Genomic DNA, 13864 nt, shown 5'->3' on the forward strand with positions numbered 1-13864 from the left:
TCTACTTTATTGACCTTACCCAGAACATTAAAGTAACATAAAGTTATAATAAATGTTTAAGGACCTTAGGGACTATTCGTTTCCAAAACTTAGCATTCAAAGCGGTGGATCACCTTTTAAGTGATTTTTAAGTGCTGACCATTCTTTCTATAAATGTAACTATGCCAAAGTTGTTGGTTTTTTTTTTTAAGATTCTTAATTGCTTTGTATAAACAACATTACTATAACATTCAATGCCCCTACAAAAATAGAGGTGTCCTCTCCATACTGACACCTCTTGGTCATCTGGACAAACATAAGTGACCACAAAGTGCCCGACTAGTATTCACTGCAGTGAGAAATTTATCCTGCTTTACTGGCTCGTGTATGTTTGCATTTTCAGCGGTTTTCACGCTACCATGATACAGATGTAGGAAAAAACACAACCGGCCAAAGGGAAGGAAAAAAGATGTGCGGACACACACCGCTGTGGGGATGCTGATGTCCCCTTCCACCCTAAAAAGATGGATCCCCAAGTCCTTCTCAGTTCCAGATCTAGAGCAGAAGCAAAGGCATTGGCACAAGCTCGGCACAGGAGGCAACATGAACTGCATCGGCTCAGCTCCCCTCCCTCTAGACAAGAGTGGAGGGCAGCGTCTCAAGTAAACCAAACTTTACGATGATGTAGCTTGAAGAACAAAATAAATTCAATTTAGTATACAGACACCACCTAAAATGGAATCACAAGAGAACTAAACATGCTAAGCTGCTTTGACTCTGCTCGTGTTTCTAGCTTTTCTAACGTTGCCGTCCCCTTGCCTGCAGGAGCTGTGCTTGCCTCTGCCAGCTTACACAAAGCACACAGCAACTTGAGTTTCTTTTTTGGTATTTACTGTGAGATTTCCCTATCTGCAAATGGTTACCAGAAGGTTTAAACTCTGATTAAGCTTGTGGCTGGCTTTCTGCACAGCGGTGAATTCCGTTCACCATGGAAATCTGGGAAGCAAATGTAAGTTACTGAGCAGGAATAAAAACTTTCATTAATAAAAATCAGACTGGAAAGGACCAAGTCTGAATAAAGCCTTCAAAGAATTTTTACTTAGAACTCAATTATTATTTTTTTTTATGTACTGAGAAAAACTGATTAATTTTTATTTGCTTTTATTCTGTGCAACACAACTAAAGCTCCAAACATCTTCAGAGAAGTCTGGAGGTAGTCTCCAACCACAGTCAGGCCAGTTTTGCTCTTAAACTAGGCATTGTCTCATTTTAAGAGTGAAACTCCACAGTCTGGCAAAGAATGAAAATTGCTCATGTGCAGTGTTGGAAGCAGCCCCGTAACAAGCGTGTTAAGCAGCCATGCCTTGGCCCGGTAACAGCCTTCTTGGAGTGCCAGATGCAACAAGTATTTGCTAAAAAGCGGAGAAAAGGATAGGTACCAAGTACCGGTGGCAGAGCTTCCCTGTCAAAAGGAATACCAAGATCATCCAAAGTGATTCTAAAGCTAAAAGTGACAAAGCAATAATTAAAAAAAACCAAAAAACAAAAACCCCAGAACAAAACACCAGATACTCAAAAGCTGGTAAAATTTCCTGAAAAAGCTAACTGGCTTAACGCTTGAAGTCCTGATGTATGGTCCACTGAGTGCCAGAGAAACTGCAGCAGCAGTGGCCAGTTTCTGCTGGAGCACTAAGCATTCACATGCAAACCAGTTCTCTCTTTCTGAATGCAAGTGAGTTTTGGACACAAAGAAAATAGAGCCCAGAGAACTGCATCGCTGGCCACTTGCGTTCCCACTTGGCAGAGCTCAGCTCTGGAGCCTAGCTACCCCGACTGTAAGGAGATGGATGAAAAAGCCTTCTCTCCCCTTTTCTTCTTAACCACACGCAGATAAACTTTTCATTTTGTCACCGTATTCATCCGAACAATCAAGGAAGTGTGAAAAGGAAATGGTGTCGCCCCAATTGCCGCTTCACAAAATCCAGACCGATCTCTTCAGGAATGCTAGCACAAAAAACATATTTTTTTTTGGCATTGCCATTCTCTTTCAACATCTACACAGGAGACCCGGCAGTAGCAGCATGGCCCTAACTGTGTTTTTCATCAGGAATTACACCTGATCCATCAGGAGCAGGCACTGGGGGTGTCCTGCGAGGCTTCTTACCTATTCTAAAGGATCCCAAAACATTCCCATCGCAGCTACTCCCTGCAGCACATCTCTAGTACGGACCATCACATCCAGGTCTTTAAAATCTGACCATCACATCCGAACCCAGCACACAAGACTTTCTGGTGTTCCTTACTGAGGCTACTGCATCTCACGAGGAACGTAGGAGACCTCTGGTTTGAGACAGGCATTTGGTTCCACAAATATCTTCTAAGCACCGACCGAGACAGAAGTGTCACTTCAAAGAAATGTCTCTATTTCATCCAATTAAAGGATGATAAAGCAGAATGTAGCTGTAGTTTTCTAAACTCCCTGAGGATTAAGAGGTCAAAACGTCTCTTGAAACAGCTGTGTTCAAGGGAGAGCTTCAAAGGAAGGTAGGCTGGATGATGTGTAAGGCAGCCAGCTGCTCCTACCTTTTGGGCAGAAAAAAAATTATGATTATTTATTAGAGAATTTAGTTTCCACTTGCAGAAGTTTTCTCTTGGTCTTTACTAGTAGGGTGCATGGGCTGTTGTTTAGGACCAAAAGCATCAAGAAACATACACAATTACTGTTAAACAGACCATACACCTCTGGTATCAGCTCTTGATATTTTAGCAGGATTCCCAACTCGCTCACATAATAACTATTTTCAGAGAAACTATCGAACGGAAGCTGGGATGTTTCCTAAAAGATGTTTTCCTACCACTGTTGAAACAATATCCTGCCTTTCCTTCTTATTTAGCAAAGAAGGAGAGATGGAAAAAATAGGGAAGCAGACAGATGACAGTGATGCCAAAAAGCCTCCAAGAAAAGTTTTTAGAAAGTGACAGCTGGCAAGCTCGCAGCAGCGTGCTGCTGACGGCCAGCATGCTTGTAATGACTACCGATGCAAAGTCATGTTCAGGGTGTCATTTGTTGGAAGTCTGAAGCCCCACCAAAATGCTGTGATAAAACAGCAACTGCCATTTAGGTTGAAAATTCATCTTTACGAAAGAGGGCAAGAGAGAATGACAGGAAATTGGAAATGACTGCAGACTCACCCCTGTGGAACAAGATTGCGTGAGGTTTAAAGGTGATGGGACACTTTCTCTTTCAAGTATGAGGGCTTCTTTATACTATGCAGTTTTAACTCGGGAGAAATCCCCTGAATGCTTCTGAATCTCTTCTTGTACGCAGAAAAGAAGTATTCACTGAACTGATAAATGAGTGATACCTTGCTGGAAAGATCTGGAATAAACAGCTGGAAATCCCACTTTGTGGGGGTGGGAGTTGGTTGGTTGCTCTGTCACAGCCACCGTTTTACAGACCATCATTTTTGCTTCTCAAAAGATGGTAGAGTGAACAGGACTGGTAGGAATGGCGATGCTGATTGCATTATTAGCAAAAATCCCACTTACATTCACCGCACACAAGCTCAATAACAGTGGGAGGCTGCTCACTGTGCCAAGACCTATCTATACAGCTTGAAATATGCCATAGGCAGTTCCAGAAATATCAGCATTTCCTAGACAGTGCTGACGGTAATTAATGGAGATGGGCAGCTAGTTCAGCTGCTCTTCAGTGCGAGCGTGTGCAGTGTGCAGAGATGCTGGTACAGACTTCGTCGGGCGGTGCAAGACTGCAGATCCTATCGCAGGAAAAGGCAAAACGATCGCGAGCACAAGGCAAGGTCAGCTAGGGATGGAGTGATACGAGCAGGCAGCTTAGAACGGCCTCTGGAATTTGCAAATAAACTTTAGGACTGGTAGAGGTTCACACAAAAAGAGACACTGCATTAAGACTACCACTGACCCAATTTTTGTGTTTGCTCTAGCTTCTGGCAACAGAACAAAGACATTAGACCTGAAAGATGCCCAGGCCAAGTCTCTAGTCATGCACAGTATCCTTACACGGCCTCTGTCTGATAAGAGTAATCCTTTTCACGTTTCCTACCAAAGAACACCTGCAGGGTTACATCAGTCTGTGGCACACAGTTTCTATGTGGCAGATTTATTGGAGCACTCTTGTTTCACAACCTTTTTTTTTTTTTCTTCTACTCATCTGTCAAAGGAGTAATGTAAAACTCTTTAAAGAGGAACTACAGTTCTTCAAAACAACACTCTTTGAAAGCTGGACACTTTGTGCAATACTTAGCAAAAAAATAACAGAAAATAAAAAACAAAACAAAATTTGAGCAAAACAAAATCAAATTTAATGTTCTTAAATGCAAAAGTAAAAACAAACAAAAAACACAAAAAAGCAAAAGAAAATTAACAGAAACAGAACAACTCAAAGTTTCAAGGCAGTCTGCAGAAAACTTGGGGGATTAATCTTTAAATCTACAAATCAAAGGGATTTTTTTGTTAATATCTAACTTGCAAGTAGTAAGTACTTTTCTGCTGAGTGTTCAATAAGTAAAGCTAGTTGTCAAAACAAAATCCTATTAAAATAGAAAAATCTAGCACTCATTAGAAGGGATGCGAGAAATACAATGCTCAAATGTTTATAACTCTTTTTTCTTTACAAAATAGAACTACCAAAGGATTTCAAACTACAATGATCTTTGAAAACGAGTAAGTATCTTGCTGCATTATAATGTACCAGTAAGTAGTGCACCATGCATTAAATATTTGGACAGAAGAGATTCAGTTTGATAAAGTAGCAACATATATTCACACTCTCTTTTTGGAGTTTCATTTTGACTCTGAAATCTTCCCGGAGTTTTTTTTGAAACTCTTTGGTCCATTCCTAATAGAAAGTGGGCTTTACAAAGTAATGTTTCTAAAACCTTTGAATTTGACAGCTTGGCCACTGCTCAGTTGTGCAACTTACCTCATCAATGGTGTTAAAAGTTATGCTGGCATGCTACTACTTACAAGACCTTGACTTTAAAAAGCCTACTCCTCAACTATGTATGTAGTAAAGAATATTAATCGATCAAAAAATTTACTGCCAAACTAGAACATTAGTATTTCTCAACTTTTCCTCCATACTACCAAGTCTGGGGTAGAGAAGTTCAGGGGAATGGGTAGGAAAAACAACAACATCAGAAAACAAGAAAATTAATGAATTCAGCCTGATATTTTTCAGAAAATTCCAGTTTTTGCAGACAACATTCAATGGAACAAATGTTAGTCTCATAAGTGAAAGCATGCTTCAATTTTACCACCATCCAGAGGGTCTAGTTAATGCAATCTACTTAAGATTTCAGGGGATTTTTAACATGTTTTAAATGAAATAACTTAAAAGGAACTTAAAATTGGTCTAACATTGTGGGATTTCAAACATTTGAACATGTCAGTTGCATCCCAGAATATAAAACCTTTTTCACTTCTCATTTAGACTAAGACAAACACTTGTGAAAATTGGCGCAAAATGAGTTTTACACTAACAAAAATGTTTCAACTTCTGTCACTCAATTATCTATTCCATACAAAAAGCACGAGCAAGTTATTTGTGGGACTTGTTGGTTTTGAAGGAAACCTGTAAGATTTTGTCCCCCAGGCGGTAGCCATTAAGACTTGCTATGGCCATTGCAGCTTCTTCATAGTTTGTCATGGTCACAAAACCAAAACCTTTGCACTTGTTGGTGTTGAAATCTCGAATAACTTTCACATTGGTAACCGCACCAAAGGGGCCAAACATCTGCCAGAGGATTCCCTCATCAGCATCTTGACCAAGGTTGTAGATGAAGATACACCAGCCAGAAGATGCGTTTCCTGGAACATTTACACCAGAAAGCCCACTCATGTGATCTACACCCATAGGAGAGAACCTAGCAAATAAAAAGCACAATATTTCATGTAAAAGTTCAATTCAATTACGCAAATTAACTTGAATGGGAAGCAACTGAGAATGAATATTTTCTACATGGACATCAACACCGCCAGAAAGAAATGTTTCCCCATTCAAATTGACAATCAAATTGACAGCTGCCAGGAAAAAAAGTTAAAATATTCCAACTACTTTAGCAATAGGGAACTAGCCTTAGAAATGGGTAGGCAACAGAACAGTTGCAGGGCAAGGTTACATGATCACCTTTCACAGGGGACCCGGATCGAGCTTTCAAACTCCGCTAGGCTGTTCAGAGTGCTCCGTGGCATCAGTACAGAACGGCTCGAGCGTGGGCAACAGGCAGCACCCCCCCAGAGACCCCAGCTTGCTTCAAGCCACCCTCAGGCATATCTCACTTATTTCACTCAAGGAGTTTGCATCCCATATCCTCCTTCTCCTGCCTCCCAAACCAGCATGTTGGCAACTCTAAGTCAAAGGATTTCTTTGGGTGTTGGCGAGGTGGGGGAAGGAGGGCGTATTTTGGTTTTAGGAGTAGAAATCGTGTGTATTAATTAAAGTTTCTTTTTTTGTGGAACAGAACAAAACCTCGTCCATTTTCCACCTTAAGGCAGCAGGTGCAGGCAAACACTCCCAGTATGAGAAGGCTACTAAATAAGCCAGAATCATGCATACTTGCAGCTATGGAAATACGAGCCCTTCCTCACTCAATTCTCAGTAGCTGGGATGCCCCACGTTTCTAGCTACAGAATTTAAATCTGGGGGTTTTGTTCCTTAATACTGGTTATGCGGATAATTCTAACTGCAATAGCTTTCAAACATCAAAATAGCAAACCGCATTTAAACACACAGTTTTGCATTTTCAATGTGGTTTTCTTCTAATTAATTTGACACCAACTTCATACTAGGGAAAACTTATCTGACTTCACTGAACTGGACCTTTTAAATCACCTGCCCACTCTTCCTAAACCCTGCCTCCCTGCATAGTACCCCAGCAGTATTTATGCATAACAAAAAGCAAAAACCTCTCCTTTCCATGTCTTGCTTTGTATTATTTTCTTTTTTCCTCTAATCCACATCTCTAATTCCCCTTTATTCTATTTCTGGTCTCCATCCTAGAAATTCAAAGCTTCAGAATATTTTAATGCAATATTATGGTTGCACAGCTAAGCACTCAAAGGTCAGGAAATGTGAAAGTTAAGGTAAAAAACTCAATTTGATCCCTTGTGCTTATGTATTATTTAAATAATGTGAGGTCACGTGATTGTAGAAATATAATTATACTATACCAGGGGTTCCCAAACTGTGGTGTACCACTGGTGATATGCAAACCACTTAAAAGCGGTACACGTGCTGCTCTCTGCCAAGAACATGGCGGTGGCAGTTCCTGATTCTCTGCTGACCTGGAGAAAACACGGAATGGATGTCTGGGCAGTGAACACTGCATTTAAGTGCCAAACACTTCCCCACTGATTTTTTTCTTGCCCTGCATAAAGATAGGAGCTGCTGCTGCCTTTATAATAGAAGGGAGGGCTGAAGGCAATGTCTCTCAGAGGGAAGGGGAGCAGAGCTGCAGCAGCACACACATACACGCAGGGAAGTCAGCTCATGTTCAGTGTGGCACTTCGGTTGATGCACTCATACAAGAGAAGCACTCAGTCACCATCTCCCCTGCCCCAGGCTCGCCAGTGCTCAGAGCGCTCACTGTCTTGGAGACCTGAGCTATCAGACCCTCCTGTACCCACAGCGGGGGGAGTCTTGGTGGCACAGACCCCTGCCCCTCCATCACACCCTAGCTGCTGCTGACTGCCTGGAGGCAGCCGAGGTGCCCTGGCTCAGCCAGGCTGCAGCCCAGCTGGCTACCTGCCGCTGCTGTGCCACACCTGAGCTCCTGCTGCACGTACTCACTGCCGCTGCCACTGTTGGCCAGCCCCAAGCAAATCCAAGTTTGGGAATCCTTGTACTACAGTAAAACTGAAAAAGCAGTTAAGAGTATCACAACGTGAATGAGACGCACTAATCCACGTGATCTGATGGTTATGTGACATATCTACTATTTATTTTGCTTTTATATAAAAATGTTCCTGTGTGCATGCTTTACATGCTTACTTTTTCTGACAGGCACCTTCAGCCCTGTAGCTTCTCTCCATTTGAGTAATGATCTGGTAGGAAGTATTTATCTTAATATCTGGAAATATTTCATCTCAACAGATCACCAGTCTCAGGTTCTTGTTCACATGTATGGGGAGCAGAAAATCACTAAGCTCAGAACTGCATGATGTTGGTTCCAGCAGTCAGTGTAGCTCTGAACCTTGCTTGCTATAAAGCCTCGGGCTCTGCCCACAAGCTCAGATCAACAGTACATCAAGGACTGGAAACGCCTGTAGAAGAGCAGCTGGGCATCAAATGCAGGAAGACAACAAATCTAAATGCATACTATACAGGCAAAATAATTTTAAATAGCAAGTATCTCTGTTCTTTGGATACACTAATTCTCTGATTCTCCTCTCTTCCTGCTTTGACTCACAAAAGCCTTACAGGTTTATAAACAAAAACAAAACAAAACACTACACAAGGGTAAAAATATCCCTAAAAGACTTGAGAAGTGATTTCAAAAAACCAACCATAGGAAATACCACCTCACACATAGTATCTCCCTCACCCAGATCTAACACGATACTGAAGTGAAGCTATACTTTGCAAATACACATGAAAAAAACAGCCTTTCACAAAAGTTTCTGCTTGGTTAAAAGGCAACCATCAAAAAAGAAATTTGCAAAAAAGTGACAGTAAACACGGTATAGAATCAGATCCTATGTGGAAGGCTAAATTTACGTATAGGCTTGCATCCACCTGGAAGCATCACACAGGACATCTGCCATGAGTGAGAGCACTCACAATGAGTTGAGCGGGCTCCTACTGCAATTCAGCTGATCTGATAAATCGCTACGCTTGTCCTGGGCTGAAGGCCTGCACAAGAGGGACACAAAATCTCTTGGTTAGCTCGGGGTAACAGCCTGTATGCAGCCAGGCACAGAACAGACGACACATAACACTTCTCTGTCCTACAGGAAAAGATTTCTTCAACCACACAAAATCAATGTGACTCCTAGGCAGTTATTAAAGATGTTTAAAACACTGTTTGATTTAGGCAAAGAACACTAAACCCCACAGAGATCCAAGATGTTTCTGAGAAAATGTTTTAAAAATTCCATTAATATTCTAATTCGAGTGATCTCGGTCTTTGCATACTTACTGCCAGTGTCCTCATTTTTGTTGTACTTATTTTTATACTCTCCCCTCCACGCTGCTTTTTCAATCCTCCCTAAAAGTCTGCAGATGATGCTATCCATGGGTGGTTCTTTTAAGTCACGCCAACCTCACAACTCCACCACCTTGTGACACTAAGTATCAACAGAGTATATTTTTAATTGTAGTATTTTACACTTTATAAGCTTCTCATTTATATGAATGACCTTTTGCTGTACTGGTATGAGACAGACAGCTTCATTTAATAAGATTCTGAGATTATTTAACATGCTAGAGGACAATCTCAGAAATGACACTCCTGAACAAAACAATTCATTTTTAGCTCTATGAAAGTCCTATAAACCTTTTGCTGAATTCTTTTCACTGCAATTTGAGAACAGCTATATACAGCACCACAGGTGGGAGCAATCCCACAGTTTACATGATAATAAACAGTAATATTATTTTTAATATTAGCCTATGTTGCCTTTACACGTGAGCTGAGCATCTTTTTACTTTTTAATAGTTCCACAGAGAGCAGGAGTTCAACTACACTGATACTGGTCATGTCCACAGTTTTCCCCTCTAGCAACTTTCTCCTACACCCTGATACAGACAGGAACCACCTACTGTGCAAAAAACCAGTTTGGCTGAGAATTCAGTGATACCAGCCTTAAGCCTGAAATAGCAGGGTGTTGAACCAAAGGGCTACATGTCAGAGAGCAGCAGCAATCAAAATAAGGGGTTTCAGTACCACATGCTTCTAGAATTTTGATTAAATACTACTCTGGATGAAATGTTTTTTTCTGTGGCATTCTCAACACAGACAACTTGCATTCAAATTACAAATTGGCTTCAAAATTGAAAGTCTAAACAATTTCACTGGAGTGAAATAAAACAGATGTGTGGGAGCTGTCTGAGCAGAAATGCCAGTGACAGGGTTAAACACCGCTCTAGAGTCTTCTAGTATTTCCCCTTGATCAAAGTACTATCAAGAATCAACACCTCCCCTCCAGGCATTTTGGACCCAACTCATTGACTCCTGTATCAACAGAAGTATGCCCATCAAAGTAAGTGGGAACTGGCTCCAATCCTGAACACGTCTGAAAGCAAAACCAGCTGAACTGGGAATATTTTCAAGATTTGAAAGAAGATTCTTCTAGCATGAAGCTCTGGTGAACTGGAAAAGCACAGGACTTCTAGGGACTTTGGCCAGCTTTCTCATGCTTCAGGAGCTAAACTCCTTAACTTCATCAGAGCTCAACACCTAAAGATCGGCTATTCTAAGTAAACAAATCTTACACTCAAAAGAAACTCCTGCCCCAGATGTTTAATTTATCCTCCAAACACAATCCCATGCTGCAAGCATCATTCCTTCTGGATGGAAACAGCACTCTGGACCATGTCTCAGAATGAGCAGGCCAATCCAGGACTCCAGTGGGACAAGGCATTAAGACCAGTTTCTGATGTGAGCCACAAATACCACTGGAACTACAAAGGATTAACAGAACATTAAACAAAGGATCTGAGCGGTATCTGTAGGAATTAACAATTACAAATTAGAGATACTAAAGGATTAAACCTGGATTTACAGGGATATGATGGAATGAGATGAAGTGTAATCAAAATGCCAGGTTAAGTATTCAACCTCTATGGAGCAGAGACGACAATTGTAATTTATATGGACTGTGAGCTCTTTGGAAGCAGCTTATCCTTTCATCATGTTTTGTTCACTGCACAAAACAAACAAGACTCGGTCAAAGCTAAGGTTCCCCAGCTTTAACACAGTATGACTAATTATAACTCACTAAGTTCAGCATCCTTTAAGGAAGACTTCCTAGAAAAACTTGTAGTTAACAGCAAAGGCGGGAAGAAAAATAAGAAGGGCTGTGGGATGGTGCGTGTTGGGCATACATGTACATATGTGCATGCATGTATGTGTCATTGAGGGAAGAAGTTTTTACAATGAGTGTTAATGTTCTTGCCAGTCTGTGACAAAAGATGAAGAGAGATGAACAGGTCTTGTCTTCAAGTCAACTGGTTAATCTTGTCTCAATGGCGTACTCGTAGCAGCACAGCTCAACCCAGAATCGCTCTACTCCTACCTCTGTCAATCTGTCGTACCTAAAAACCTTCAGCTCTTTCTCCTGTAACTAGGAGCAGGAGTCAGCCAAGATGTGTTGACAAGCGAGCACTGAGCACAGACAACTTGAGTGGACGTAGTTGTTACTGCAGAGGCAGGAATGGAACAGGAAGAGACAGAATGTTTCCTGTTATCTTATCCCCACTTGTGGAAACCCATGCCAGCAGAAACGTATGAAATGCCCGCAAATAACATTAATGCTGCTCTTCATGGCACAATTAAAGATCAATGAATGAACTGCTAATTAGAATTTAGTTTCACCGGCAACTGTTAACATAAATACACTAATCATTTTTACTGTTCCTAAGTGACCTTTACAGGACAGAACTGAAGTTATTCAGTATCTTAATTATAGATATGAATATTATTTGTACTGCTTATTCTGATGCATCTTAATTCTGTTAAGGGGAAGAACGATGATGAAAATGTCCAATTACATTAAGAACAAGAACACGAGACACAGGCCTCAGGACTTTACCGGGATCAGGACACACTGAAGCCCTGGCTGACAAGAGATGTGTAAGTTTTTCAATAGTTCACCTAACTGCCAACAAGGCAGAATTTCACTCCTTGGTGTAGCTTAAAAGTTTTAGATGGGGAGATCTAGATGAGCACTCCACAGACATGAAATCTTCTTTCAGGAGCTGCCTGCATTAAGCTTGCCTGGGCTACAGCTGTAGAAAATCTGAGAACAACTGAGGTTGGCAGGGGCTACTGGAAACCCTCTAGTGAACCTCCCTGCTCAAAGCAGGGACACCTACACCACGTTGCTGAGGCCCGTTCCAGTGAGGTTTTGAGCGTGGACACTCCACAGTCTCCGGACAACCCGTTCAATCACTCTTAGCGTAAAACAACAGATGACTACAAAGTACTAATTCTCACTGGAGACACGTTTCACCTAGCTGATCTTAAAAGGCTGAACTAACGCGTTATGGAAAGGTCACAACAATCTTGGAACAGCAGCGCTGCAAAAAGCTACTTGAGTTTTCAGTCCAATTTTACTGAGCTAATTGGATAACTCAGAGAGGAGAAAAAGAAAAGCAAATTCTCAACAAGGAAACACTACTCTCAGGAGCTTTCATGAACACAACTCATAACAAAGCCAATTACTTATCTGCGAGACAGTAAATATAATGCATTTTCCAGAGCACAGTCCAACTATCAACACCCTCCTTTAAGCGACAGAGGCAATTCAAATTCAAGCAATTCATATTCACAGCAACTAAGGCAATTGTCAAAGGCAAAACACGCAGCACCTTCCACAGCTCTGGAAGCAGACAGTATGTTGCAATTACTCAATAATCTTACTGAACTTACCAGCACTCAAGGAAAGACAGAACACTGCACAGCTCAAGATGTAGGCAGAAATCCCACAGAATCTCTTAATCGGAAATAAGGTTTCCCTATTTTACTAGGACACCTCCCTGCTGGAACCAATGGTTCAGAGCTTTAATTAAATTGCCAAATTATATCTGCATTCAGATATACAGACTACAGAATGGGGATCTGTTGAGACAGGCATCTACCAATACCCATCTGGATTCTGCTACTTTCTATCATCTCACTATACACTCAATTGTAGAAACAGGCACCGTAGTGTATGTACCTTTACAGAATTAACTTAAATATAAATTTTACAAGTAAGATTTTTACTTTCATCATACTTTAATTCAACAATTTATTGACATAACACTGCAGGACATATAGTGCACTATATTTATTCATTCACACACGCTACAATGAAGGTATTACTGCACAGCTGCAAGAGTACAGTTTCCCAGACGGAATAGTAGTACAGCCTTAAATGCATTATTCTTCCTAACCTACCTGAATCTTTGCGCCTGGTGATGCACTGGCCCTCCAAACCGTCTAGCTGGTGAATGACACAGCTGCGATAACAGTGCCACATTTTTGTTCTGGTTAGGATTGGCTGCAAACTTCACTGTAATGGGTTCGGAGGAACCTGGGGGTTTGTGACCATTGAAATTTGTAATTGCCTCTTCTGCTTCTGACCTTTTGTCAAACCGGATAAATGCGACCCCTCTGGACAAACCTTTTAACCAAATCAATAAAAAAAAAATAAAAAAAAAAATTGAAGTTCAGGATAAACTCAAAATAACTTTGAAAGCAAAAAACGAAAAAGTTAAATATTCTATGGTCACAGCTTTCAAGTTCTCTACATTTACTAATGTTTCTTCAGCAGCTAGAGGATAAAGTACAAAATTAAGAAACAAAAGACAAATTAATACATTTATTTCAGCTATAAACAACCGCAGTGACTAAAACACTTTTAAAAAAAAAAATCCAATCCGGTAGAACTCCATGAAAACCATCATCAACTAACATTTCCATTAACAAAAAAAAAAAAAAAAACAGACCCTCCCAACATTTTAAATTAATTCCACAGAACAAAAAGAGAATTAATTCCAGTTGGTTAAAAACAAGACAAAGCCTCTTAGCTTCGATTACTTTAAGACTAAAAAGCATCTGCAAACACAACATTGACACTGATTATTTGCACATGTTTTCAGTTTTCCATGCCAAAACCCCACTCTGGTTCATAGATGAGG

At 40.8% G+C, this 13864-nt stretch overlaps 1 protein-coding gene across 4 annotated transcripts in view; it reads right to left on the reverse strand.

Moving 5' to 3' along the window:
* Positions 1-4299: 4299 nt before the first annotated feature.
* ELAVL1 (ELAV like RNA binding protein 1) overlaps positions 4300-13864 on the reverse strand; it is a 36969-nt gene continuing 27404 nt past the window's right edge. Inside the window, exons 5-8 of one of the 4 annotated variants that reach the window (XM_080385170.1) lie at positions 13122-13347; positions 8801-8872; positions 7192-7305; positions 4300-5885 (exon numbers count right to left, since the gene is read on the reverse strand). In XM_080385170.1, the coding sequence (XP_080241296.1) occupies positions 5561-5885; positions 7192-7305; positions 8801-8872; positions 13122-13347 (737 nt within the window). In that variant the 3' untranslated portion in view covers positions 4300-5560. The remainder of the gene's footprint in view (positions 5886-7191; positions 7306-8800; positions 8873-13121; positions 13348-13864) is intronic. The other 3 variants (XM_080385171.1, XM_080385172.1, XM_080385173.1) reach the window with 3 other exon arrangements.

This window comes from Falco punctatus, assembly GCF_963210335.1.
Source record: "Falco punctatus genome assembly, chromosome: 4".
Classification (NCBI taxonomy): Eukaryota; Metazoa; Chordata; class Aves; order Falconiformes; family Falconidae; genus Falco; species Falco punctatus.